Below are 26,681 nucleotides of genomic sequence, written 5' to 3' on the forward strand. Positions count from 1 at the left end.
TAATCAACAGAATCTCCTACAAACATAATTTGCATATTTATGGACAAGAATTATTTGCATTGTTGTCAATATCCTGCAACTTGTGGAATTGTAAAATAGCTCAAAGATGATGAAAGGCACAAAGACCCCATCAAATCAAATAACCTGAACAATGTCTAGCATCCCACTGGGACACCCAGCAATCTTTTTGCTTCTTTTATTTATTTAAAGAGAGAGAGAAAGAGTGCATGGGGGGGCCAAGGGTTAGAAGGAGAGGGAGAGAGAGACTCTGAAGCAGGCTCCACACTCAGCACAGAGCCCATGCAGGGCTCTATCTCACAAGATCATGTGAGCTGAGATCATGACCTGAGCTGAAATCAAGAGTTGGACACCTAATGGATTGAGCCACCCAAACACCCCTTTTTGCTCCTTTTAAACAGTCTTTCTTAATATTTCCCCTACATAGCTGACTTGTGTTAAGTGCTGTTTATGGGCCAGACACTGCCTAGGTGCCTTTAATGTATTATCTTATTTAATTCTCATTAGAACCTTATGAGGTAGGTTTTATTATTATTTCCATTTTGTAGGGGAGGAATCTGAGGCACAAGAAAAGGTAAATCTGTCACCCAAGGTCACAGAGATAGGAAGTGGAGCCAGGATCAGAGTCCAGGTTTCTCATCAGCTATGAAGCCACGGATGAGAGTATGTGAAGGAAAAAAAAACTGATGGACCTGACCAACTATATTACATTATATAGAGAAGAGGGAAAAGGGAAGGATGACTCCAAAGTGTTTCCTCTGGTTGTGAGAGGGGGAATACTGTCCAGAGAAATAAAGAGACTGAGAAGTGCAGTTAGTTTGATTTGGTTTTTAGACAGATGGACTTTGAAGTAATGGCAAGATGTCTAGATGGAAAAGTCCTGCTGGGCAGGAGATCAGAATTGGAGATGTGGATGAGTGATTTTTCTTTTATGGATCAGGTTTAAACTGTGGTATTGAAAACACTAGTGTGTGTCTGTTTGAGCTAAAGGACAAAAGGCCACCGGGAAAAGAGAGCATTAGGCAGGAGGGACTGAGGTCCTGCACGGGCTGCAGGGAGGCGGTCTCAGGGAGTAAAACTAAAGCAGGGTGAATCCGCTAGATTTCGTAGGTCCAGGCAACAGGGTACACACTCCTTTGGGTTTAAGGAGAGGGAGTCACAAATGCAAATAGTTAGGGTTGAGGCTGAAAAGTAAACAGAGGCCATATCATGGAGGGGCGTTATCCAATGCACAGTAAAGACTGTCAAGCAAGCAAGGATCATGATCAGATATACACATGAGAAAGAACCAGTTTGGCTACCGCATGAACAGTCCGGGCAAATCTGCAGGCAGGTGTCACTGGGATCCAGATGTAGGCAGGGATGGCCTGGACCAGGGCAGGTCTTGGCAACTAGACCCAGCTCTAACATTTGAAAGGCCACGGGTAAGAGTACCAAAGAAGGCTCACATACCATGTGATAAGTACTTAAAAGTTGTAAGTTAAGCTAGTAAACTATCAAATAACATATTCTCTATCCTCCTACCTCGATAAATATTTTCAGAAGGACCTGGAAGGAAGGAGGAGAGCCGAGGCGAGGTCCCACGGATTTAGGCGGGGTTTTTCTGGAACCCACAAGGCAGAAGAGCGCGGCGACCCACATGCAGAGGACCACAGCGACACCTGGCTCCCCTCCGAGCTGCGTCCGCGGGCCGCCTGCCCGCCACTGAGAGGTGGGCGGGTGAACCTGCGGAGGCGTGGCGGGGTCGGAGGGCACGCGGCGTCGGTGTCATGGCGGCCTCTGTGCTGGGCTCCGCCTGCGGCCCGCTGCGGCTCGCTGTTGCCGGCGTGGGCCGTCGCCGGCCGCCCCGGGGACTGTGGGCGCGCGCGCGGCGGCTCCCGGGGCTCGCGGGATCCGGGCGGAGCGTGGCCGCGGCCAGCGGATCGGGCGCCTGGGGCACCGACCGCTACTGCTTGGAGCTGCTGCGGTGAGCGAGCCCGGCCTGCCCCGGCAGGCGGTCGGGGAGCGGCCCGAGGGGACCGGGTGGGCGCGGCGGGACTCGGGGCCGACCCGGGCGAGCGGACGACTGCCTTCCTGCGCTCGTGTTGGCGGGGAGTGAGGCCGTGGGAACTTTCACGCGGGTCACGGAATGGTGGCAAAACTCCGTCTGTCACCTTGACTGAAACTTTATTTTTACCTAGTTAAACGTACTGTCCGTACACCTTTTAAAAAATGGACAGACGACTAGTAATTTTTAGCCCAGTTCATATGTGTCAGGCACTACGCAAAGTACAAGTATTTTACTTAATCTTCGTTACAAATTGTGATACACGCGTGTAGACCTACCATTTAGGGTTAGGAGGATTAAAGCGTTTAGAACAATGTCGGGCACAAAGCAAGGGCACAGTGAGTACAATATAAGCCGTTATTATCATATTTAAATGGATGAGGATACGAAGGTTTTGAGAGATTAGGGAATTTACCTGAGATTCAGTAGAATAGTCTCATGAAGTCAGGGCCTGATGACAATAACACCGGAAAGGCTTGGCACATGGCAGTCGCTGTTAATCACGTGTGGTCGAGTTAGATGAATCAGGTCAACCAGGTGACCCAGTTCATTAGGCCTGACTGCAAAGACCAGTGGCTGAGGCCCTACTGACCTTCTGCTGCCTTTGATTTATAACAGTGGTGAAATGCTCAAAGTACCTGGTGTTAAGAACTTCTGAGAAGTGCTAGAATAATTAAGCTACCTTGGATTTGATTGGGCGAATACATCCAATTTTTTTGAATTTTATTTTAGCAAAATGTAGCATAACACAACAGAATTCCCATGCATTTCAGAATTTTGTTTTTAATCACTTTTAAAAATAATGTTCCTGCCCCACTCTATTTGTTGATTACTTGTAACTGAAACAAGATAACAATAGTGGAAATCAGAGCGATAAGAACTTGTAAAAGCCAAAACTGCTAAAAGTTATACTCATTTTTATATATTTTAAAGTTACCATTTTTTGATAATAAAAAGACACAAGTTACCAAAATGTATACCACCCATATCCACTGGTCCAGTACAATTTTTGACACTGGTAGTGTCCTAACTTCCCTGTCCAGAGGTGAATAATCACTCTTCCTTTTTTTTTTTTTTTTTTAAGATTTTATTTGAGAGAGAGAGTGAGTGAGAGAGAGCATGAGGGGGTAAGGAGCAGAGGGAGAGGGAGAAGCAGACTCCCCGCTGAGCTGGGAGCCTGATGGGGGGCTCCATCCCGGGACTCCGGAATCATGACCTGAGCCGAAGGCAGACGTTTAACCTACTGAGCCACCCAGGTACCCTCACTCTTCCTAATTTCTTATGTACTACTATGTATAAGTAATAGTATGATCACTATATTACCTATATAATATATATATTACTACATGTATATAGTGTATATGGTACATATAGTGTATATGGTACATATATAGTGTGTGTGGGTGTATATTTATATAGTGATCATACTATACTTCCAGTAATAGTCTGTGGGTGTCACATGACAGTTTTCTCAAATATATATTTACAAATGGGCAGATACTTAATCTGTCCATATAGGTATTTGAGTGGAATGGATGCTTTTGACTGTAGTGATTTATTAAAACCCTGGATTTTGCAGACAGACATGATCTGAGTTTATTAATCCTAGGTCCATCACTTGGGAAAGTTACTCATATTAAGATATTTCCTCATTCGTGGGGCGCCTGGGTGGCACAGCGGTTAAGCGTCTGCCTTCAGCTCAGGGCGTGATCCCGGCGTCCTGGGATCGAGCCCCACATCAGGCTCCTCTGCTATGAGCCTGCTTCTTCCTCTCCCACTCCCCCTGCTTGTGTTCCCTCTCTCGCTGGCTGTCTCTATCTCTGTCGAATAAATAAATAAAAATCTTTAAAAAAAAAAAGATATTTCCTCATTTGTAAATTTCTACTCCTACTTTATAGCCTGGTTATGAGGGTTAAATGCAATGATGTATATAAAAATGCTGGCGTATAACATGCACCACAGTAGTTCTTAAATAAAAACAAAAACTTGAAAGAAAGATTGCAATGTCTGTCTTCTGATTGTCCATTAATCTTTTTGGCCTCTGAAATTATCTGGGCAGAGTTGTTTTGGACATGTATCTTCTGTAAGGCTTCCAAATATTGAAAAAGATACCAGGCCAGAAGTGCAGGTTAGCCAGCCAGAGCTCTGCTAGGAGTCTAGGTTCCTGGGAGTATCTCAAACCTAATTTACATAGGTTTCTTGGGGTATGGTTTTGAGGAACCCCCAGGCTGCCTAAGGCCTTGGGATTAGCACTATAAGGAGGTAAGGAGGTGCTAGTGGTGATGTGTGAAAGTGTACCTGTTCTCCATTCTCCCCCAGCCACACTGGGGAACCACTTTTTGTACCTTGATGGCACAGGTCCATGAACTAGAACTAGCATAGTGGTCCTAACATCACATATGCTTATTTTTCATGTCTGCCTCTCCCTGCCAGACTGAAGTCTGAATCTATCTTCAGTGTCTAGCACAGTGCTGGTGCATAGTGGGCACTGGATAAATGTTACAATGAATGAATGAATGAAAGGTTCTTGGCCCTGTTGCTGTATAAAACCATCATAGTATGGAATGTCTCACTATCTGGAACAGTTCTCCAATAACTGGACCTTGTTTGGCTACTTAAGATACCCTGTCTACCAATAGTCGGTATTTATAACAATGATCTAAGTGATGAAGAAATGGTTAGATATTCAGTATATCTTACTCAGTGTAAAGAAGTTGGTAATTTTGTTTAGAAACATTTCCAACCAAAATTTAATTTAATTTAATTTAATTAAAAAAATTTTTAAAAATTTAAATTAAAAAAATTAAAAAAAAAAACTTTACAGGGAAACCCTTCTCTGCAGAATATCTTATTTCCCAAAGCTTGTTACCATACTAGTATGTCTTCATTTTTCATTTCCCTGTAAGAAACCTGAAGTACTTCACATATTGATTATTTTTAGGAGATATGAGACAGGTTATCAAGCGTCATTTTGCAAATTAGGAAATAGATGTGGCAGGTATCATTTCTGCTAGCCACTTGAATGGAAGTTAAGATTGTAATTTTGATTCCTACCCACTATTTTCTCACTGTTTCATAATAACATCCTAATGTTTTTAAGCAGTTTTGATGTTCAGAGACTTATACTAAAATTAAATTTTAAAATTTGTATTTATTATAGATATATATTTATATTATTAAATTTATTAAATATCTATATATTATAGATATATTAAAATATATCTATATGTATTTGAAAGTAGAAATTATAGAGCTGTTTTGCCCACACTGTGCATTTTGTAGCTGTAACCACTTACAGTGAAATTTTTTCATAGAGCTGTTTTGTGTTAGCAGGGTTACTTGTCATTATTGCTTCCCTTTGTTTATGTGGAAGTTGGAGGAAATTGTGAAGGGTGTGGCTAGAAGAAGTTTAAGTTCTCTGTTAGGCAGACAACAAAATGTAACCAATTGAGGGGCGCCTGGGTGGCTCAGTCAGTTGAGCATCCAAGTCTTGATTTTGGCTCAGGTGGTGATCTCAGGGTGGTGAGATCAAGTCCGGAGTCAGGCTCTGCACTGAGCATGGAGCCTGCTTGGGATTCTCTCTCTCTCCCCCTGCCCCTCCCTCCTGCTCACATTCTTTCTCTCTCTCTCTCTCTCTCAAGAAAGAAAATTAAATTAAATTGAAAAAAAAGTGAACCAATTGAAATGTGGGAGTAGTCTGAATTTCAGTACCTAAACTCCATGGAAGGATGTTGGACCCCCTTTATTTAGGTTACTGTTTTAAAGGAAATAATGTTACAATAAAGTTCCAATATATTGTAGTGAAAGCCTTGTTGATAGGCAGTCATCCTGTGCTGTATATAATAAGGATTATATTGTTTTAAACTTTTTATTTTGAAGTAATTTCAAATTGATATAGAAATTATAGAAATAATACACAGAGCTCCAGTATACTCTTCATCCAGATTCCCTCATTGTTAACATTTTGAGCCACTTGAGAATAAGATGTAGACATGATGCCCCATTACCTCCCCTTAATATGTTGGTGTGTATTTTTTAAAGATTGATTGATTTTAGAGCGCGCGCGCGAGAGAGAGCATGGGTGCGTGTGAGTGGGGGAGAGGGAGAGAGAGAGAATCTCAAGCAGACTTCCTGCCAAGCGTAGAGCCTGATGTCAGGCTTGATTCCACAACCCCAAGATCAAGACCTGAGCCAAAAGCAAGAGTTGGTCACTCAACTGATTGAGCCACCAGGTGTCCCTTGGTTTGTATTTTTTAATGCACACGGGGTCCTCTTCCATATAACTATGGTAAAACCATCAAAATCAGGATATTAAAATCAATCCATATTACGATTGAATCCACAGACTCCATTCAAATTTTGCTGATTATTCGATTATGACTTTCATACATCCAGGATCATATGCTACATTTTTTTGTGAAATCTCTAGTCTTTTCCAGCCTTGAACAACTTCTCAGTCTTTCCTTATCTTTCATAAGTTTGACAGTTTTTGAAGAGAACAGGCCAGTTACTATGTAGAATTTTTCTCAGTTGGGTTTATTTAATGTTTCCTTGTGATTTATACATTTTTGGCAGGAATATTACAGAAGCGATGCTGTGTTTTTCTCAGTATGGTTTCAGGAAGCACATGATGTTGATTTTCCTATTTCTGTGGTGTGAACCTTTTATTGCTTTGTTGAAAAGGTAGTTTTGGGGTTTCTCCCCTGTAAATTTAGTTAATAAGAATATTAATTAGTAACATGTATTTTGTGAAGAGATACTTCACAGGTATGTCAACATTCTGTTTCTATCACACTTTCATCCATTTAACATTTTAAGATATTTATTGATGATTTTTGACTGAATTGTCACTTTGATAGTTATCAAATAATTATTTAAAAATTTTTCAGCATGTCTTCTAGATTTATCAGTTGGCATTGTACTGTTGTCAGATTTTTCCTTCTCTTCCTATTCATCCATTCTTTTATATTGGTATGGACTTACGGCATTCTGTTACCGTCTGTTAGTATCATTATTTTTTTTTTATGCTCAGATTGTCCCAGACTTAGTGAGAACTTCGTCAGGCCAGTTTCTTTGTCATTTTGACAAGTCCCTCAAACATTTCATTACTTTCTGTCCAAGAAGATGTTTCTGGCTTATCTTGTATTTTCCCTGCCCCAGCCCTGGACTTAGTCCCTCCTCCAATGAGCCCTAGTTTCTTCCAGTGGAGAATGGTATTTAGAAACCAAGGATCTAGGTGTTAGGTGTGTTCACTGATACTGGGGGCTTGGGGGATATCATTGCTTCTAGGCTTTCTTAGCAGACGCTGCTAGGAGACTAAGTGTGCACCCAGGTACACACACCCACACGCTCCATATTATTTTCTGTTTCTATGCCTTATCTGTGTCTATCTGTGCACTGAAGACTGTGAGTTCGTACCAGTACTTGCTGGTATTACTTTCTTGATTTCTACCTTAGTAGGTTATTTGAATTCTTATTAAAATGAAAGTGATTCTGAAACAATAAAAATTGTAAGTACTATATAAGTCCAAATAAATTAATAGAGATTATTTCTTTTTAACTGGTCTGGGATTGGGGGCAGATACATTTTTTGTAATTTTAAAGAAATAAGTATAAAATATAAGAAATTTCAGGCCTATTTTGAATTGAAGTCTTGTTTTTTCCAGTTAATTCTAGTCAGCATTTTTGTGTGTGTACAGTTTAGAAAGTGAAAAGTGACTGTCTTTTATTGCCTATTTGTTATAGGAAACGAGATTATGAAGGCTATTTATGCTCCCTACTGCTCCCTGCCGAATCCAGAAGCTCTGCTTTTGCACTGAGGGCCTTCAATGTGGAGCTGGCTCAGGCTGGTATTAAAATACCTTAAAAAATTACTTGCAAAAATGGTGATATAATGTGTTTAATGCTGAACCATAAAGAAATACAGTTATAACTTACGTTAGATGTGCATAAGGTCTCTGCTGGTGATTTGTTTGTCCTGCTGTTTAGGCTTATCAATTCAATTCCAGAAATAAACTAGCTAACAAACTTCATGTTTGTCATGATATCAGGGTTGTGGGATCGAGCCCCTGGGTAGGGCTTGTCGCTGAGTGCGGAACCTGCTTAAGATTCTCTCTCTCCCTGTGGATTTGTGGTGAGGGCTGTGATCAGATAATCCCTGGGACGGAACCTAGCAAAGGGCCTGACACTCCTGGTCATTTGATACATGTTACTTCCTTCCCTGCTGCTTCTGGAAAGCCCCTGGTTCTGTTTCCTAGGTTTATCTCCACACTTAAACATAATTTTACCATCACTAATCCAATGAGGATTGTTTTTCTTCTCTTCTACTTATTTTTAAAAACCTTTTTATTATGGAAAACTTGGAACATACATAGAATTAGAGAGCGTAGTATAATAAATTCCCATAAACCCATCACCCAGCTCCATCAGTTACTAATTTATGGCCAATCCAGATTTTTCATCTCTATCCCCACCTACCCTATCCTCACCTCTGTTATTTTGAAAGAAGTCTCAGATAAATTTTTTCATCTGTAAATATTTAGGTATGTATCTCTAAAAGATAACTCATTAAAAAATAACTATAATACCATTGTCATACATTAAAAATTTAATACCTCTTTAATATCTTAAACATCCAGTGTTCAGATTTTTCCCAGTTGTCTCTCTTCAAATCAGGATACAGATAAACTCCACATAGTGCAGTTGGTTCCTCTATCAAATTTCTTTTAATCTAAATGTTCCCACCCCACTATTTTTTTCCTTGCAATTTATAACTAGAAGAATATCTCCTATTTTGGAATGCAAATCTTGAAAATATTGGAAGTAATTTGTAGGTTACTTAGGAAACTCTTAATGACAACAATTTAATTGACATCTAGTTTCAAGGAAAAATTAAAACAAATGTAAAGAATTAAATAGTTTTGGGCTGAATTATGTGATTATGCAGTCAACAGATTCTGATTTTGAGACTGTGAAGAGTGCATTTATTAAGGTTTTTGAACGCTGTTTATAGGTAAAGGACTCCGTCTCTGAGAAAACAATTGGACTGATGAGAATGGAGTTTTGGAAAAAAACAGTGGACGACATATACTGTGACAGCCCACCCCAGCAGCCTGTGGCCCTCGAGCTATGGAAGGTAAAAACAAAATGCTACTTTCAATTTTTAAGTGTTATTTGAGCATACTTTTTGATGCATATAATTTGGCTAGTGGTGATAGGGAGTCTATCCTGAAAATAATGTTAGTCTCATGTAATGTTCAGAGCTCTGTTTTGACAGGAATTTAAAATCATCTGCTAATAATTTGCACAGATCTTTAGTGAATTTCTTTATGAAAGGAAAAAAAGAGGAATCTGGTCTCTTTGTGTTATAAATTATGTATTTATTTTCCACATGTTTGCTGTAGAAATTAAACCCCACAAATTTTGAAGCAGTGGCAGGTTAATTGTCTGTTTTGTCTGCCCAGCAGCTCCTTATTCCAGTGCTCTGATCCGTACTGGGGGCTGTAGAAAAACACAGACTGATCTTTTGTGAAGGGAGACTTGCCCTCACCATTGTCCAGACACAAATATAAAACTGTCTTGTTGAGTTTGATAGAGTTGCATATTCATTGATGAATTTGAAGTATTAGAGAATGGAAACCTGTGCGCTAGAGAATTCTTTGGATAGCTAGATGTATCTAGTGAATGGTTTCACGTAGAGCAGTTATATGGATCCTTCGTTCATGAACAGCTCTGCGGAGTTTGGAAATGTGCTACACCATGATTGGAGGAAGGGAATTAGGTGCCTTTTGTCACTGATCTGTGTCCCCACTATAGCGTCAGGAGTGCCAAAAGACAGGTTCTGTGACGGAGCCACTGAACGGACCTGACAGGGGTGCACCTCTCCTCAGGTCTGCGTACCAGCAGAGGCAGGCCCCATTCCTGGGCCCCCGATTGACTTCACAGAGCCCCAGTAAGGATGGAAAGCCAGGCAACCCCCCAACTGGGGACTAAGAAGAAAAAGTGGATGGGAAGCTGTGAGTATTAGATTAGTTGTTTACCTCTGTTCATCTCCCTTTAAGAACCTCAACCTTGCTGACTGCGTTTAAAGAAGAGTTTCTCTAAAGCCCAGAAAAACGGTGATTTTACACGCAAACATCACTGCAGTGGGAGTTTATGCTAAGACTTGCATTGAAGGTCCTGGCCTTTGCCAGGAAACATCGTGGAAGATTAGAGATTCCTTCATCACAAATTTATCTTGTTCTTGGCCCCTCTTAAAAAAAAAAAAAAAACAGAGGAGGTATCTGAATTGTAGAATGTTTACACGTGTGCCAATTTGTCCAGTTTTCATAGCTGCTTAAATTTAGATGATTGCTGTTGGCCAGCTTTCTGATATGACCAGTGTTGAGTTTAATATGAATATTTGAAATAAGCGGGTGGTGTGCAGAGCAGTTGTCCCCATTGCATGTTCTCTTCCCTTCCCCATCCTGCTGGACCATATGCTTACTGGACTGCTGTCCAGTAAAACGTTCCATTGGTTCTTTGGAGAGGGTCAGGTTCTTTTAGAAGATTAAATAGGGAAGGAGTGACAGGGTATTGTTCAGAGGACACTTTTCTGCCACAGTGATTCATTAGTGCTTTTAGGGTACAAAATCATTGCATTTCTATAATTACATATGTGTTTCATATGGGCTTCTTCATTTCTCTGTATATTAATGTTAGTTGCAGTTTGAATTTATGTTTATAGCCAAGGTTTTTATTTTATTTGTCTTTGTTTCCGAAATTGATACTATTCAGCAGATTTTCAGCTTCTTATTAACTACTTGTTTTTTACCTTGATCTCTGATTTCCTCCAGAATCAGACAGAAGAATTGTATTTTGTGGTCAAGGAACTGCAGCTGGTATGGGTTCAGCCTTGAGTAAATAGGAATCTGACTTTCAGGGGTTAAATATTTCTTGAGTACTTTATGTACCAGGAATGGTGCTTGATGGTGTTGCAAAGATCAAACATGCCTCACTCCACTTAGACACGTACAAAATAAAGCAATATCAGGATTCTGTAATGACTGAGGAATCCCAGGCTGATTCCTGGGAGTGGGGAGAGGCCTGTAGGTAGTCCTACCATGTAATAGTGGCTGTACTGAGAGCACTTTGCAGCCAATGCCATGCAGCACTTGGAGCTTCTGTTAGGTTCCCGCCGGGCAAAATGGGCTCTGTGCTCCCTGCTTCCACCTCTGTCACAGAAATGTGTATCGATGAGCATGCTTTTACATTTTAGTATCAGTGACATCTTAGAGTCTTAGGTGGTGTATAGGATAGTCCTAAGATTTTGTTTCACTACCATCTTTATTTATTATGAAAATATATCTTGTTGACTTGGTAAGGAAACGATGTTTTAAAAACTTACTTGGAAATAATTTCAAACTTTCAGAAAGGTTGCAAAATTTAAAAGAGTACAAAGAACACTTCTATAAGCTATATCCATATTCACCTGTGGTTAACATTGTATCCTATTCGTTAATGATTTCTGAGTACTCACTTACATGTGCATGTGCGCTCTGTGCGTGTGTGTGCATTTACACACTCATAATTTTTATCTGAATCACCTGAGTGGAAGTTATATACATCATGGCCCTTTATCCCTAAATACTTCAATGAGTATTTCCTAAGAATAGCGATATTCTCTTCTGTAACCAGAACAGTTACTGACTTTCGTAAATTTAACTTTGATATAATACTTTTATCTAATTTTCCATTTATATTCCACATTTGTCAGTTTCTCCGCTAATGTCCAGGATAGTATTTTTCCCCTCCGGTATAGGATCCAGTCTAGGATCAGGTATTAGTCATCATGTTTCTTTAGTCTGCTTAATCAGGAACATTTCTAGAGCTTCTCTTTGTCTTCTAAGACATTGACTTTTTTTTTAAGCGTATAGCCCCTTCCCCCCTGCCATTTTAAAGCATTCCTCATTTTGTAATTGTCTGATGTTTTCTCATGACTAATTCGGTTTATGGGTGTTTGGGCAGAATACTGCGAAGGTGACATGTTCTTCTCAGGATGTCATGTCTAGAGGCACATTTTGTCCATCTGTCCTTTATTGGCGTTGTTAATTTTCATCACCTGGTCAAGGTGTTGCCTGGTTTTCCCAGTCTATAATTATAATTCTTCTTACAAAGTAGTTGACTTTAAGACGATGCGTGTATCCTGCTCCTCATCAGTTTCTTCCTAAACTTAGCATTCATTGATGGTTCTTGTCTGATTCAGTCTTTACTTGTGATGATTGCAAAATGATAATTTCCAGAGTCTAGCACTCTGCCAACATTACTAGCTGGCACTTGGCATTCTGCCATAAGGAAGAGCTCTCAATCTCCTGTGTTTATTTATTTGTTTATTAATTACTGCTATGAACTCATGAATTCCTATTTTTTCCAGTAGTTTATAATTCATTACTATATTTAATTATTTTGGTGTTCAAGCTGGCCCAGATTTGGACAGTGGGAGCCCTTTCAAACTGGCTCCTTTTGTCATGCACCCCATCACTTTTGGGGGCACTTTCTATTTTCTGGCACAGTAAAATATTCTGGGATTACCTTGACTCTCCCCTGCCCTAGTTCTGGAATCACCCATTTTTCCAGAGCCTTTTTTCCTTTGGGAGGAATGGGACTGGAGACCATGATCTGGGCACTAGGTCTGCTTTTTCCTACTGGAGTGTCTTTGTTTGCTAAGATAACACTGTGCCCTGCCGATTATTTTCTTTGGATCTTTAGTTATTCTTTTCATGTTTGGAGAAGTGGTTATTTTCACTAAGTAGAATTTTTATCCTATGGAAAAAAGTTTATGTGGGATAAAGAAGCATAGAACTTAAGACGCATCATATAACAGAAGCTGGTATTTAATTCTTATTTTGTTTTTGTTTTGAAAGTGGAATTGTTAAATTACTAATAGCATAAGAAAAAAAATCTAGTGGAAATGTTTTGGATGTATCATCTGTACTTTGAAATGTTTTGAAATATTTTCTAGGGACATTTTCTTTTCCCCTGATATTTCTTTAACATGGCTGTTTATCTGGTGATGAGTTATTACAAATGTTTTCTTACCTAGTTTTGTATTTGGTTTGTTTATTTTATTCAGGTCTGCTGAAGTAATTTCTAGTACTTTCTAAAAATTTACAACACTGTTTGTTGTTTTTTTAGGCTGTCAAAAGACATAATCTGACCAAAAGATGGCTTATGAAAATCATTGATGAAAGAGTAAGTTGAAATTGCTCAAGTTTTCAGTGTTTTCTTCCTTTTTAATCCGTAAGCTAATTCCTCAGGGAGGAAATGTCTTAATATGTGTATTATATTTTGGAGGAAGGAACCTCTTAGAGGACTGTGCCATTCTGTCTGTTGTCCCTCACTTCATGCCACCCACCTCAGCCCCTGCCCTGCATCGAGTCAGACAGGCAACCACAAGCACCCAGGCAAAAGCGTGCACGAACACCCACATACTGATGTTTTGTGGGTTTTGTTGTTGTTTTTTAATGGAAATTTTCGGGCTTATACAAAAGTAGAGAGAATAGTGTGATATACTTTCACGTATCTGTAACCCAACTTTAGCTATGAACACATGTCCACTCTTGTTTCATTTATACTCTACCAGCTCTTCTCATTAAACCTTATGGGATTATTTTAAAGTCAACCCCAGATATCATATTAGTTGATCTGCAAATATATATGAATCTTGAAAAGATTTAAAAAATGCTTTTAGAAAACATACCCACAATAAATGATCATACCTTTAAAATTGACAGTTCCTTAATATCATCAAAACTTGAGTAGTCGTGCACATACCTTTATGTACACCCAGTGTTTGGATCTCTGTCTAGATAGTAGAGGGAATAGGGAAGGTCTGATGATTCTATTCTAGTGAATGGAGTACTATACTATGTTCTAAGAACTGAGTTCTAGGTCCAACCAAGCATGCAGATTGCTCTCTGTCCTGGGCTAACTTATGTAATCTTTCTGACACATTGTTGGCTCAGTGTCCTCATCAGCCTGACATTTATCACATACTGTTATCATGAAAATGTAAGTTTAGTTTATTTGGATACAACCCATTAATACCATAGGCTGTGGGGCAGCTGGCTAGCTTAGTCGATTAAGCGTCTGCCTTTGGCTCAGGGCTCGATCCTGCCCTGGGATCGAGCCCTGCATCAGGTGCCCTGCTCAGCGGGGAGCCTGCTTCTCCCTCTGCCTGTCGCTCCCCCTGCTTGTGCTCTCTCTCTCATTATCAGATAAATAAATATCTTTAAAAAATAATAATCATAATCATAAGCTACAGTAATTATAATATAAACCAAAATGGGAGATAATGATTTAGCATTTTAAAAAAATTGCGCAGTTGGCCTACAGAGTTAATTGGCACTAGAAAGATCTATTTTTCAGGTGTTTTCTGTTTTGTTTTTTTAAAGATTTATTTTAGAGGGAGAGACCACGTGCTTGCATGTGTGTATGTGTGTGAGCTGGGGGTGGGGGGTGGGCAGAGGGAGAGGGAGAGAATCTCAAGCAGACTTCCTGCTTCGTGTGGAGCTTGGGAGGGCGGGGCTGGATCTTATGACCCTGAGATCATGAGATCATGACCTGAGCCAAAACAGTCAGAGGCCTAACCAACTGAGCCATCGAGACACCAAAGGTGTTTTCTGTTTTTATGAGGTAAAGACAGAGAATTCAAGACAGAGCTTTTTGGTTTAATGGAAAATAACATTTGGCATTTGTAGGGAGGGATATTTAAGAGTAAAAGACGGGGATCAATCTCTCACATTGATCTTTAGATTCAGTGCAATTCCTATAGAAATTCCAGCTGCCTTTTTGCAGAAATTGACTAGCTGGTCCTGAAATCCATGTGGAAATGCAAGAGACCCAGAATCACTAAAGCAATCTTGAAAAAGAAGAAAGCTCCAAAGTTACAATAGTCAGACATGGAGTATTAGCATGCCATGGACATACAGATCAATGGAATAGAATTGAGAGTCCAGAAATAAACCTATATATTTATAGTTAATCGATTTTTTTTGACAGGGATGTGAAGATAATGAAATGGGGAAAGAATAGCCTTTTCAACAAATAATACCAGGACAACTGGATATCCACATACAAAGGAATGAATGTGGATGCCTGTTTAATACCATGTACAGAAGCTGACTCCAAATAGGTCAGACAACAAAATCTAACAGTTGGAACTGTGAAACACTTAGGAAAACGCTTTGGCATAAATCTTTGGGACTTCGGGTTAGGCAGTGATTTCTTAGATATGATAGTAAAAGCCTAAGCAATAAAAGAAAGAAACAGGTAATTGGACTTCAACAAAATTAAAAATTTCAAGAAAGTGAAAAGGCAGCCCATGGAATGGGAGAAAATATTTGCAAGTTATATATTTGATAAGGAAGAAGTATCTAGAATATGTAAAGAACTCTTACAACTTAACAGTAAAAAAGACAAATAACCCAACTTAAAATGGGGCAAAGGATTTGAGTAAACAGTTCTGCAAGGAAGATCTACAAATGAGCAGTAAGCACCTAATGAGCATCTTTTCATTAGGGGAATGCAAATCAGAACCAGACTACATGACTCCTTTCCACGCATTAGGACGGCTGTGATAAAAGAGATGAGCAGTAATGAGCGTTGGTGAGGACGGAGAGAAATTAGAGACCTTCGTACACTACTGATGGGAATGGGAAATGGGGCAACCACTTTGGAAAAACAGTTCGGCAGTTCTTCAGAAAGTTAGACATAGAGTTACCGTTGACCCAGCGATTCACTCCTATATTTATAGCCAAGAGAAATGAAAACGTGTCCACACAAAACTTGCACACAGCTGTTCATAGCAGTGTTATTCATAACAGTCCAAAAGTGGGAACAACTCAGTCTATCAATGAGTGAATAAAAATATAATGTGGTATATCCATACAATGGAATATTATTAATAATTTCTTCAGTTAAAAAGCATCAGGTACCGATACATGCTCCAACACAGATGAACCTTGAAAACCTGCTAACTGAAAGAAGCCAGATACAAAAAACTACATATCATATTTCTGCATTTGTTTTTAAAGATTTATTAGAGAGAGAGAGAGTGTACAAGCAGGGGGGAGGGGCAGAGGGAGAAGCAGACTCCCCGCAGAGCAGGGAGCCCAATGTGGGGCTCCATCCCAGGACCATGAGATCATGACTTCAGCGGAAGGCAGATGCTTAACCAACTGAGCCACCCAGGTGCCCCATGTATCACTGCATTTTTATAAAATGTCCAGAACAAACAAATCCATGGAGATAGAAAGTCGATGTGTGGTTTGCTGGGGGATGAGGGAAGGGGGAAATGGTTTGTAACTGCTTAATGGATACAGGGTTTCCTTTTTGAGGTGGAGAAAACATTCTGGGATTAGATCATGGTGATAGTTGTACAACTTTGTGAATACACTAAAAACCACTGAATTGTACATTTGAAGAGGGTATATTTTATGGTATGTGAATTAAGTCTCAATTTTTAAAAAATGTAAAAGATCGGACATAATTTTTTCCCCCTGGGATCATTGCTGGTGCCATTTTCTTCTGATTAAAAAAAAAAAAGGAGGAAGCAGTGTATTTCCTTAGCAATAGAGTCTTTTAAATGTATTATTATAAAAGTAGCTAGATGTTCTTGCTCTGAGATTTACATTTTCCTGTTTCTGGGATATAGTTGTCATCAGGTAACATAATCATCCCTGTTACTTTATTGAACATGGTTTCTTTGGGGTGGGGGCTAGTTATGATCTCTTTTCCTTTTCTAGGCACCTTTTCTTTATTAAGAACATGGACTTAACAGTTAAAATATATGGGTTTGAATCCTATCCCCACCATTTACTAGCTCTGTGACCTTGGGAATATTACTTAATGTATCCGTGACTCAGTTTCTTCATCTGCAACATGGAAAAAGCATTAATTCTTATCTTTTGGTAAGAGGTTTTTAGGATTAAGAAGTAATGTCTAAAGTATGTGAGAACTCAGTTAAGTCTGTTTCTCATGATTCCTTGGGCTTTTGAAGGAATTAAAAATTAAGCTAACCACATGTCTGTGCATTGATGTTATTCCCAAGGTATTATTTTGAGGGGTGATTTGTAAGTATTGAATGTGTAGGACTTTAATATTTTAATTTTATTGTGTACTAAACAATATATACTAATTTTAAAAAATTATTAGTTCTTTAGGGCAAAAAAATGGTGCCTTTTCTTTATAAAATATTGACAATTCATCAAACTGTAATTGAATTTTGTTTGACTATAGGAAAAAAATTTGGATGACAAAGCATATCGTAATATTCAGGAATTGGAAAATTATGCTGAAAACACACAGAGCTCTCTTCTCTACTTAACACTAGAAATATTGGGTAAGTCTTTTTTCTGTTTTATAATTCTCTTTTTCAAAGAAAATACCCTTCAGACTTGATTCATAATTTGACAGTCTGATCAGTTTAACACTGAAGTTTTTCTTTGCATCACCGATAAAAGAACAGTTTTTAGTTTTGTTTTTTAAACAAGAAGGGGAATATGTAGCTTTCTTTGGAGTACAGACTAATCAAATACTCAGGCTCTCATAAAAGTACTTTAGCTACCTCATGGGAATGCTGTAATTAATACTCTGGTAATTGCAGATGGTGTTTCTTTTTTAAGTGTCTCCTACAGTTTGGAAGGCCTGGGGCCTAACTCTTCCTTCCCTGTCAATAATACTTCCCCACATTAAAAAAAAAAAAAAAAAAAAAAAAAAAAAAAAAAAAATATAAAACTGCATTTCTCAAAGTTTTTATGAGATTTTTCTTTCTCTTTCTTCTTAAAAATAAATAAAACAAATGAATTGAGATGATACTTTTCCTCATCTGACTTTTAAGTTGGTGAAGTCTTATTATAATGAGGAAATTATTTGGACCAAAGACAATACCCTCTCTTTGAAGAAGGTAATATATCTTTATGTCATCCTAAAGGAATAGCACAAGTCCCTGTTGAGATTCCCAGGCCTCTTCTGCCTGTACACCCGGTGACACGTTTGCCAACACAATGAAAGGAGGGAGCAAAGAGCAGAATGTTTGTCAAGCGTATACTTGAAATGAGGTCACATGGAAATTGCATTGAGGAGAAGAAATGGAAGACTTGTAATGTTTTTCCAAGACAGCTGATTAAAATTCCAAATGTGTTCTCAGTGGGCCGTAGTCCGAGGAGAACTCTTTTCTTTAAAAGTTGAGGTTCGGAAACCTGTTCAGTGGTAAACAGTCAGCTTGATCTTGTGCCCAGTTTTGCTCAAATAAGTCCTGTTTTTCAGCTTTACAACATAGGATGAACACCTGCTTTTCCACGTGTAGGTGGTTTCTGCAAGCTGCTTCTGTTGAGTTGTTGTGCACGTAAGGAGTAAAGAGCAGCCCTGTTGCTTAATTTCTGAAATCATAGGTGTAAGGGATCTTCATGCAGATCATGCCGCAAGTCACATTGGAAAAGCCCAGGGCATTGTCACGTGCTTGAGAGCGACGCCCTATCATGGTAGCAGAAGAAGGGTGTTCCTTCCCATGGATATTTGTATGCTGGTAAGACTGACTTGTTTCCTCTAATGAGTTACCTCAGGAACTCGGGGAGGGCCGTGATCTCTTGGTTCTTTTGCTTCATCTATTCAAGTAACTGCTTTGAAATGAATGCTGATTGCTTTTTGGCTCCATTTAGCAAGTCAGATTTTTATCAGTCAGGCACCTAGGTCTATGAGGGATCCATATGTGTGTTTTCTTGTTTGTATAATTTTGTTCTACCTGCAACTGTGGTTAATTAACATCTTGTTGTATATTCTTCTAGGAGTGTGTGTGTATGTGTGTCTGTATACACACACGTGCATAAACATGTATTTTCAAAACAAAATAGGCATTATACTGTACATACTGTTCTATCACCCGTTTTTCTGGAGCTAAAAGTGTCCCTTTAGATTCCTAATGTAATATGTATTTTCCCACACAGCATGGTGTTTCACAAGAGGATTTTCTACGGAAGAACCAAGATAAAAATGTGAGAGATGTGATATATGACATTGCCAGTCAGGCACACTTGCACCTGAAGCACGTAAGTAGCCTCTCTGCCAAACCATGTAGGAAACTACCATTTCTAGATGTGGCTGTTCCTAGCGTGTGGTGATGGTTCCCAGCCTTTATTCTGTTTCTCATTGAAATCCCAGCAGATTTATCTCAGGGACTGTTGTGAACTCTCTCCAGTTTTTTACAGTCCCCCTTTCTCCCTGTCAGCGGATGAACACATCCTTCCTCAGCTTCCTCGCTGAGCTCCTGTCTGTTCTGTGCGCCCGCCAGCTCTCGCTCTCGGGGGACAGGGTGTGTCTCTGCCTTGCCAGGGCTGGTGGCTCCTTTCCCGGGAGCTCATGTCCTCAGCGTCAGCAGCTGGCCTGATAATTCGCCCCTTTTCTGGGCAGCTTGTGGACCCTCCTGTGGCTCATTTGCCCCTCCCAGGTAAACTTCTGTAAGTGGTCTGCATTCATTCCCTCAAGGCCAGCATCACCCTAGCACCATTCATCGTGCTATCATTCCGCTTCCTTCCCGCCTACTCTGATAATAAGCAATCTCCTTATTGCCGCATTTAACGGGCACTTAAAACTCTCATTCATGTTAACTCTGCTTTTGACACCACAGACATTTTTTTTCTCCTTGAAACTTTCTGATATCTTTTTCCCTTGGTTCTCTGACTTGGCTTCTAAACTGGATCCTGATTTCTCCTGCATACTACTTTCAGTTCTTCCTCAGAGTTAGGCCTTCATGTTTTCTCAAACTGTAACTTGTCTTCTCTTGACTCCCCCCACCCCTGCTTTCTTTTTTTTTTTTAAGGCTTTATCTTTAAGTAATCTCTATACCCAATGTGGGGCTTGACCTCACACCCCCCAGATCAAGAGTCATGTGCTCCATGGACTGAGCCAGCCAGGCACGTCCTGCCCCCACTTTCTTGAAACTGTGTCCTTCATTCCAATAATTTATTCCTTCCCAGTTCTCCTGGAACTATTCCTTCATTTTAGTGGCTCCTGAGAACTTGGTGGAAACTTTCTATTTCCTTGACTCCCATGATGCTGTTTCTTCCTGGTTCTTCTTGTGAAACTGCCCCCCCCCAGCTTTTTTTTTTGAGCTTCAGTGGATCCTAAAGACTTGTCATTTACCTGCAAATCTCAGGGCCTTTGTACTTGCTGTTTATCTGCCTGGAAGGTGTTCTCCACCCCCCAACTCCTCCACCCCTAACCCCACAGACAGTATTAAATATCACCTTATCAGAACGATCTTTCCTGGCCACCATATCTAAAATAACATCCTCCTTTTCCATCACCCTCAGTCCCTTTACCTGGCTGAGTACTTTTCACTACCTGACATACTAAAACTTTGTTTAATGCTTCCCCATCTCATAGAATGTAAGTGACTTTGGTTCTTCAGCATCTAAAGTGCCTGGTACATTATAGGCACTCAGTAAATATTTGTGTAATATTAAGTAGGTAATCTGATTGTAAGCTTTTTGAAGGCAAAGAGTCTTTCTTAATCTTTTTTTTTAATTTCCTGAAGCACGGTTCTCTGCTATAACAGAGGTATAGATAAAATACATGGGACTTTAGATGAGAAATAAACTAGCAGAGTTTTAGGTAAGGTCTGAGAACACAACAAAATCATAGAAGCAGGAAAGCCTTATGCTGGAAGCTGAATAGTTCCAGTTGATGGACACTTAAGGCACCTGAAAAATACAGATTCCCAGGCATCACCCCCTGGAGATACAGTAAATCTAGGATGAGGCCAGGACTTAAAATTTCCAAATGATTTTAAACAGCCACGTTTGAAAACTACTGGTGTGTAGGTTATGTGAACCAGGACCCTGATAAACAGGTTTGGAAGGGTGGATTGAAGAAAGAGTACGGCGTGTGGGAAGCTTACGAGAGGCGCTGGAGCATGGGAGATCAGAGTGCAGACTCTGGAACCGGAACTTGACTTTCAGTCCTAGCTCCGCAATTTACTAATCACATGATCTTAATCTCTGTGCCTCAGTTTCCTCCTCCTGGAAAGAGGGTCAGATTAGTACCTAGCTCAAAGGGCTGTGATTTGGATAAATGGGGTTAGCGTGTATAAAGACTTCATAACTGTGCCTGGCATACCGTAAGTGACATGTTTCCCCATTGTCACCATGAAGTGGAGCAGGGACAGTCGTGTTGCACATGAGAGAACCTGGCCAGCAGTGTTGGAGACGAATCTGGGGAGTGGGAGATCTGTTATGAGGCTTGTTCAGGAGAGAGAGAAAGAGGATCTGACTTAGAGACAGTAGGTGTTTATGTAGATTTACACACACGTACACACAGCAGAGGTGGAGTCAGCTAGACTCGATGATGGATTGGGTCGTGGCAGGATCGGGGAGAGGGAAGGCTGCAGAGTTCAGGTTCAGGTAGTGATGGTGCCATTCAGAGACTACAGTGAAAAGCAGTGGCCTGCTGGTGCTGATCAGTAGCCTCTGGACCAACTGTTGGACATCATGGAATTTAAGGGGATTCAACAGGCTGTTGAAGACTGCAGGATTGTGAGTTTGCCGGGAGGTTAGAACTGGAGATGGAGATTTGGGAGTCATGCACAGAGAACGCCTATGGTTAAAGCTCTAAGTGTGGATGGGGTTGTCCGAGGAGAATGTACATCTAGACATGAGGACCAGGGGCAGAACCCGAGGCCCACCTCTGCCTCTCAGGTTGGAGGAGAAGGAACTAGTGATCAAAGAAGTAGGTGCACTAAGAATCAGTCTCTTGGAAACCAGGGGAGGAGAAAATTCTCGAAAGGGGAATATTAAAGTTGTGCATGCTGTAGAGAGGTTGAAAAGTTGGGTATGGTGATTAAGTAAACCATGGATGATCTTGAAAAGAGCAATTTTAGTGGACAGGTGAGGGTAAAGCCAGAGTGCCGGGGGTGAAGACGTCAGGAAGTAGAGGCCCTGTCTGACAGTGTAAACGAAGAGTGGCTTGCTGAGTGCAGGGTGATAGGCATCTGCGTGAGTGGATCCGGGCTTCGTAGTCCAGGGCAATAGTGAGATACGGAGGCCTTGGAACCCCAAAATGAAGCCAACACTTGTGTATCAGGGAGTTAAGTTAAAGAAAGTAAAAACAAAACAGAGACTAAGGACATTCATTTGGCTGCCTGTATGAACTGGACGAAAGGTGGAGAACGCAGGCAGATCAGTCAGGACGCTCTGAAGTTCAGGTAACCGGGAGCTGCCCACGATCGAAGCTAGGCTGCTGCCGGGACTTGGGAATGCCACTATTTCTTCCTTCCCCCTCACTGCAGAGCTAGAGGGCCAAAGCTGTGAGATGTTGGAAGACAGCTGGCAAAGGCCAAAGTCGATCTGCAAGAACGAATGGGATTCTTATTAGAGTACTTTTTCCTGAGTCCTTTAGGCTTAAGAAATTAATTTTCATTGGCAAGAGAGCTATTTTCTTGTCTTTGAGAGAGGCCCTAGCCGTGTTGTTGAACTTCTAGTGTTGCTTTGTGATCACTTTCAGAGGCAGAGTGTTTATTTCCAGAAATATTTATGTTTGAAACCAGTTTCCTTTTGTCTTCCTTTGTAGGCTAGGTCCTTCCACAAAAGTGTTCCTGTGAAAGCATTTCCTGCTTTTCTTCAGACGGTAAGTGGATTAACAGAGAAGGCTGTTTAATTAATGAAACAGATGTGTATGATCTCTTTTTCTGTTTTGTAAGGTTCCCAATGCAGTTCTTTAGCGTGGGATCTTTGTGTTTGCTTCCCTCCCTTCTGGTGTGTTTGTTCGTTACGTTCTGCTTTTGGTGACGGCCGTGCCTGTGTTTCTGGGGCAGGGAGTGCAGTCACCAGACTGCATAGGTCTATATAGGCGCGCGCGCGTGCGTGCGTGTGTGTGTGTAGCCAGACTTTCCTTTGGATCCAATCCTAATTTGTGAATGTCCAGTTGAGCTCTGATTTTGAGGTCACATTTCATCTATATTTGAATGGAATTTTCTCCTAGTTGTAAAAACTACATTCTCAGTTGTAAAAACTACATTCTCAGAACAGAGATTTGGACAGTATAAAAAAAATGAGAAGGAGGGGCGCCTGGGTGGCACAGCGGTTAAGCATCTGCCTTCGGCTCAGGGTGTAATCCCGGCGTTATGGGATCGAGCCCCACATCAGGCTCCTCCGCTGGGAGCCTGCTTCTTCCTCTCCCACTCCCCTGCTTGTGTTCCCTCTCTCGCTGGCTGTCTCTTTCTCTGTCGAATAAATAAATAAAATCTTTAAAAAAAAAAAAATGAGAAGGAGAGAGCAACCACCTATAATGCCGGGACCCAGACATAACCACTGCTTATTCTGTTTTGTTTTTTTTTTAATGAATTTTTGTGTACAGTTGAAATCCCACTTTATAGGTCATTGTCCTACCTATCAAGCATCTAGCTACATCATTAAAAATATTTAGAAGTACAATATTTAATGGCTATATAATATTCTGTCATGTGCTGGCACCTTAATTTCATTAACTATTCCTTATAATTAAATATTATAAACTACTAAAATGAATATAGAATTCTTAGAGATGGAAAGTTGATCACAAAATATTTTTCTTTCCTTCTCTTTAAAATTTTTAATATTTGATATCTACAAATGAATGTGGTCTATCTACATATGTGTGCACGTGTTATAAAGCATAACGTCATGGACACCCATGAGCTCACCACTCAATCCAGGAGCGAGAACGTCACCATCAAACTGCCCTCGTGTGCTTTCCCCCATCTCACCCCCCTGCCTCTGCCTGCCTCCTTCAAATAGCTCTCCCGAATTCTAATTTATTATTCTGTTGCTTTTATTCCAAAGGGCTCTTCCCCATTTTACATATTCCTAAGCAACAGATTGTTTAGTTTTGGTTTTGAGCTTTATAAAAATGGATCATACTGTTTATGTCTCTTAGGTCACACGTTTCACTGCAGTGTATTTCATTGTGTGAATAGTGCTTTCTTTTTTTTTGGGGGGGGGGGGTCAAAGGCCTGGATTGTTTGCAGGTATTTTGCTAATACAACACACAGCAGCTGTGCACATTCATGCGTATCTCCTGTTGTACACATCTATAAGTTTAGGGTTTAAAATGTAGATGCTGAATTTGTATGTACATTTGTCTGTGTGTAGGAAAAGAGTCTGGGAGAAAATACAGTCCTTTTTGTTGTCTTTTGGCTCCTCCATATATTCTAGCGAATCCGCAGCAGGGCCTCTGCGGGGTCACACAGCTTGTCCTGCAGACACTAGGCGGAGCTATGCACGTGGACTGAGAAGGCGAGAGGTGCCTCAGGATGGTGCAGTGCAAAACTAAGCGCTTCTGTTTAATCAAGTTATTGCGATAACATTAAAATGTACAAATTAATAAAAATAACTGAAAACCATAAAATAAAGAGGACGGCCCATCGCAACTGTTTTCCGTCCTGCTTCCCAGTCCGCATGAAAGTTTAATCAAGTTTTGCATGATGGGCGAAGCATGGGGTGATATTTATTAGGGACCTGTGGTGGTTCTCCCAGGTTGCTAATTGTTTTCTAACAAGAACATGGAGACCCATTAAACTTTTCCACAAAATAATGTTTTCAACAAACAACTTAAGCTCATCTTCACAGAACAATGCATTTGTGGGGGGGGGGGCTTAGTGTCCTTGATTGACACACCCCTTCTGTTGACTACAGAATCTAGTAATAATACCTGACAAACAATAATTTCTCTAATTTTTTACACATTTTGTGTAAAACACAAATTCGAATACATATATGTTCTATTAAGTTATGATCAGAATTGACTTGATAATTTCTAGTACTAGCTCTTTGATCCTGTTTTACTGGTCTACTAGAAACTTCTTAGATGTCTTTATTTTCTCTCTCCCTTTTAAAATTCTCATTTAGAATTAGTACATAGTACATACGTCCTAGCACATAGAAGACCATCTCAGGGAAACTAAAATAACCTTAATGCTTAGAATTTTTCTTTAGTTTCTTTAAAAACCTTAATCATTCTGTGACCTCATGACCATTATTCTCCTTTTCCAGGTTGCTCTGGAGGACTACTTAAAGAAAATTCAACAGGTGGACTTTGACATATTCCACCCATCTTTACAGCAGAAGAATACGTTACTTCCATTATCATTGTATATTCAGTCATGGAGAAAAAGATATTAAAATAATTTTATGGCACTGCTCTTTACTTTTGTTAGTTTCATAAAAGTATACTGGTTAGGGTTCTTGTTTACAAACAACAGGAGCTGACTGTTTACTTGAGGAGAAAGCGGATTTTTAGGATGGGTGTGTGTGGCTCACAGAATCAATGAGACGTTGCTGGGGGGGCGGAGGCACCCCAGCGCCGCTCGGATTCTGCCACAGGCACCACTGCTGTCGCCAGCTGTCACCAGCAGCCCAGAGAAGTGTGCTGTGCTATCCCTGTCAAGTCGGAGCCCCGGGAGGGACTGCGGTTTTAGTGGCACTGAGAGTGCAGGCTGTGCGTCAGCCACCAGGGGGCAGGGAGAAGGACCGTCTCCTCCCTTCTTCACTCTTGGAGCCAGGCAAGGAGCTCAGGTGGCCCCCCCCGTCCGTTTGCATGTGGAGCAGCCACACTCGGGGCCCGTACAGCTAGGAAATGCTTTTCCTTAGGGGTCACGAAGAGTGAAGTTACTACTGGGGAGTGTCAGTCACTATGGCGAGGGCTTTATATCCCAAACATTTCATCTTTACAACTCTGTAGACTTTCCCATGATGAGAAAATAAAAGGTAAGCTGGCTGGCTGTCCAGAGCTAGAACCCTAATTTGACTCGAGGTCTGGCTGACTTGTCCTGTGCTTGTATAAGTTAGTATACTCTTAGTTGATGCTGATGCCGAAAGAATATCCTCTTGTTTAACTTTGTGGCTTTAGAGGGCCTTTTAGCTTATCTAAAAGAGGCAAGTACAAGGAAATGGCACACATTTCCTCTTGGGATTCTGAGTGGAGTTCAGTAGAGACATTCTTTGTTAGTAAGCATTGTCTGTGTGTCTTCCCAGGTTAAATCGGGTAGCAATCAGCTGCTAAGCATCTTGGTTCCTATCTAAGGGTCTTAAAAAGTAGGGTTTAAACATGAAGTGGATTACTGGATTCTTTACTGGCTCAGTAGCTAACTTACTATTAAGTAAATAATTTCAAAATACTCTCTAAGCCGTTTTAAATTTGGTGCTTAGAAATTTGGACGAACTGATGTTTCCAGTATGCTAGAGATTAAAATGGCATCTTATTCAGTGACATTTACCGTACTCCTAACTTCATGGCAGAAAAGACACTCCTTTAGGTAGTGGTGCCAACATTCTTTTTCATTTTTCACATTTCTTTTTTTTTATTGGAGCATTTTAAAGGAGTCCGATGCATTTTTAAACCATTTAAGATGTATTTTGGTATTGAATAGGTGGAGAGCAACAGGTAACATGTTAAATATAAATTACAGATTAATCTCAATGTAGGTAAAGTTGCATATCATTATAAAATACACCTTGAGTAATTCCTACTCAACTCGCAGTATCCTTCCTCTCTTTTTGATTAAATGTCTCCTTTTCACAAAACTAAATTCCTCTTGAGAAATACCATA

General features: G+C 40.3%; 1 protein-coding gene across 4 annotated transcripts; it reads left to right on the forward strand.

Annotated features, from left to right (window-relative positions):
- The first annotated feature begins 1,787 nt into the window (after nt 1-1,787).
- NDUFAF6 (NADH:ubiquinone oxidoreductase complex assembly factor 6) lies at nt 1,788-25,269 on the forward strand. 4 transcript variants are annotated; one of them, XM_040625642.1, is made up of 9 exons: nt 1,788-1,984; nt 7,811-7,910; nt 9,078-9,200; nt 13,238-13,294; nt 17,342-17,444; nt 18,496-18,629; nt 19,048-19,149; nt 22,667-22,723; nt 25,126-25,269. In XM_040625642.1, exons 1-9 carry the CDS (start codon nt 1,788-1,790, stop codon nt 25,252-25,254), a joined length of 1,002 nt encoding a protein of 333 aa, XP_040481576.1. In that variant the 3' UTR covers nt 25,255-25,269. The 4 variants fall into 4 exon arrangements, with proteins under 4 accessions (XP_040481576.1, XP_040481577.1, XP_040481578.1 ...); XM_040625643.1 differs by lacking the exon at nt 1,788-1,984 and having other exon boundaries at nt 7,811-7,914; XM_040625644.1 differs by lacking the exons at nt 1,788-1,984; nt 7,811-7,910 and adding an exon at nt 9,955-10,080.
- The last annotated feature ends 1,412 nt before the right edge of the window (nt 25,270-26,681 follow it).

The sequence above is a fragment of the Ursus maritimus genome, unplaced genomic scaffold (assembly GCF_017311325.1).
Source record: "Ursus maritimus isolate PB19 unplaced genomic scaffold, ASM1731132v1 scaffold_9, whole genome shotgun sequence".
Lineage (NCBI taxonomy): Eukaryota > Metazoa > Chordata > Mammalia > Carnivora > Ursidae > Ursus > Ursus maritimus.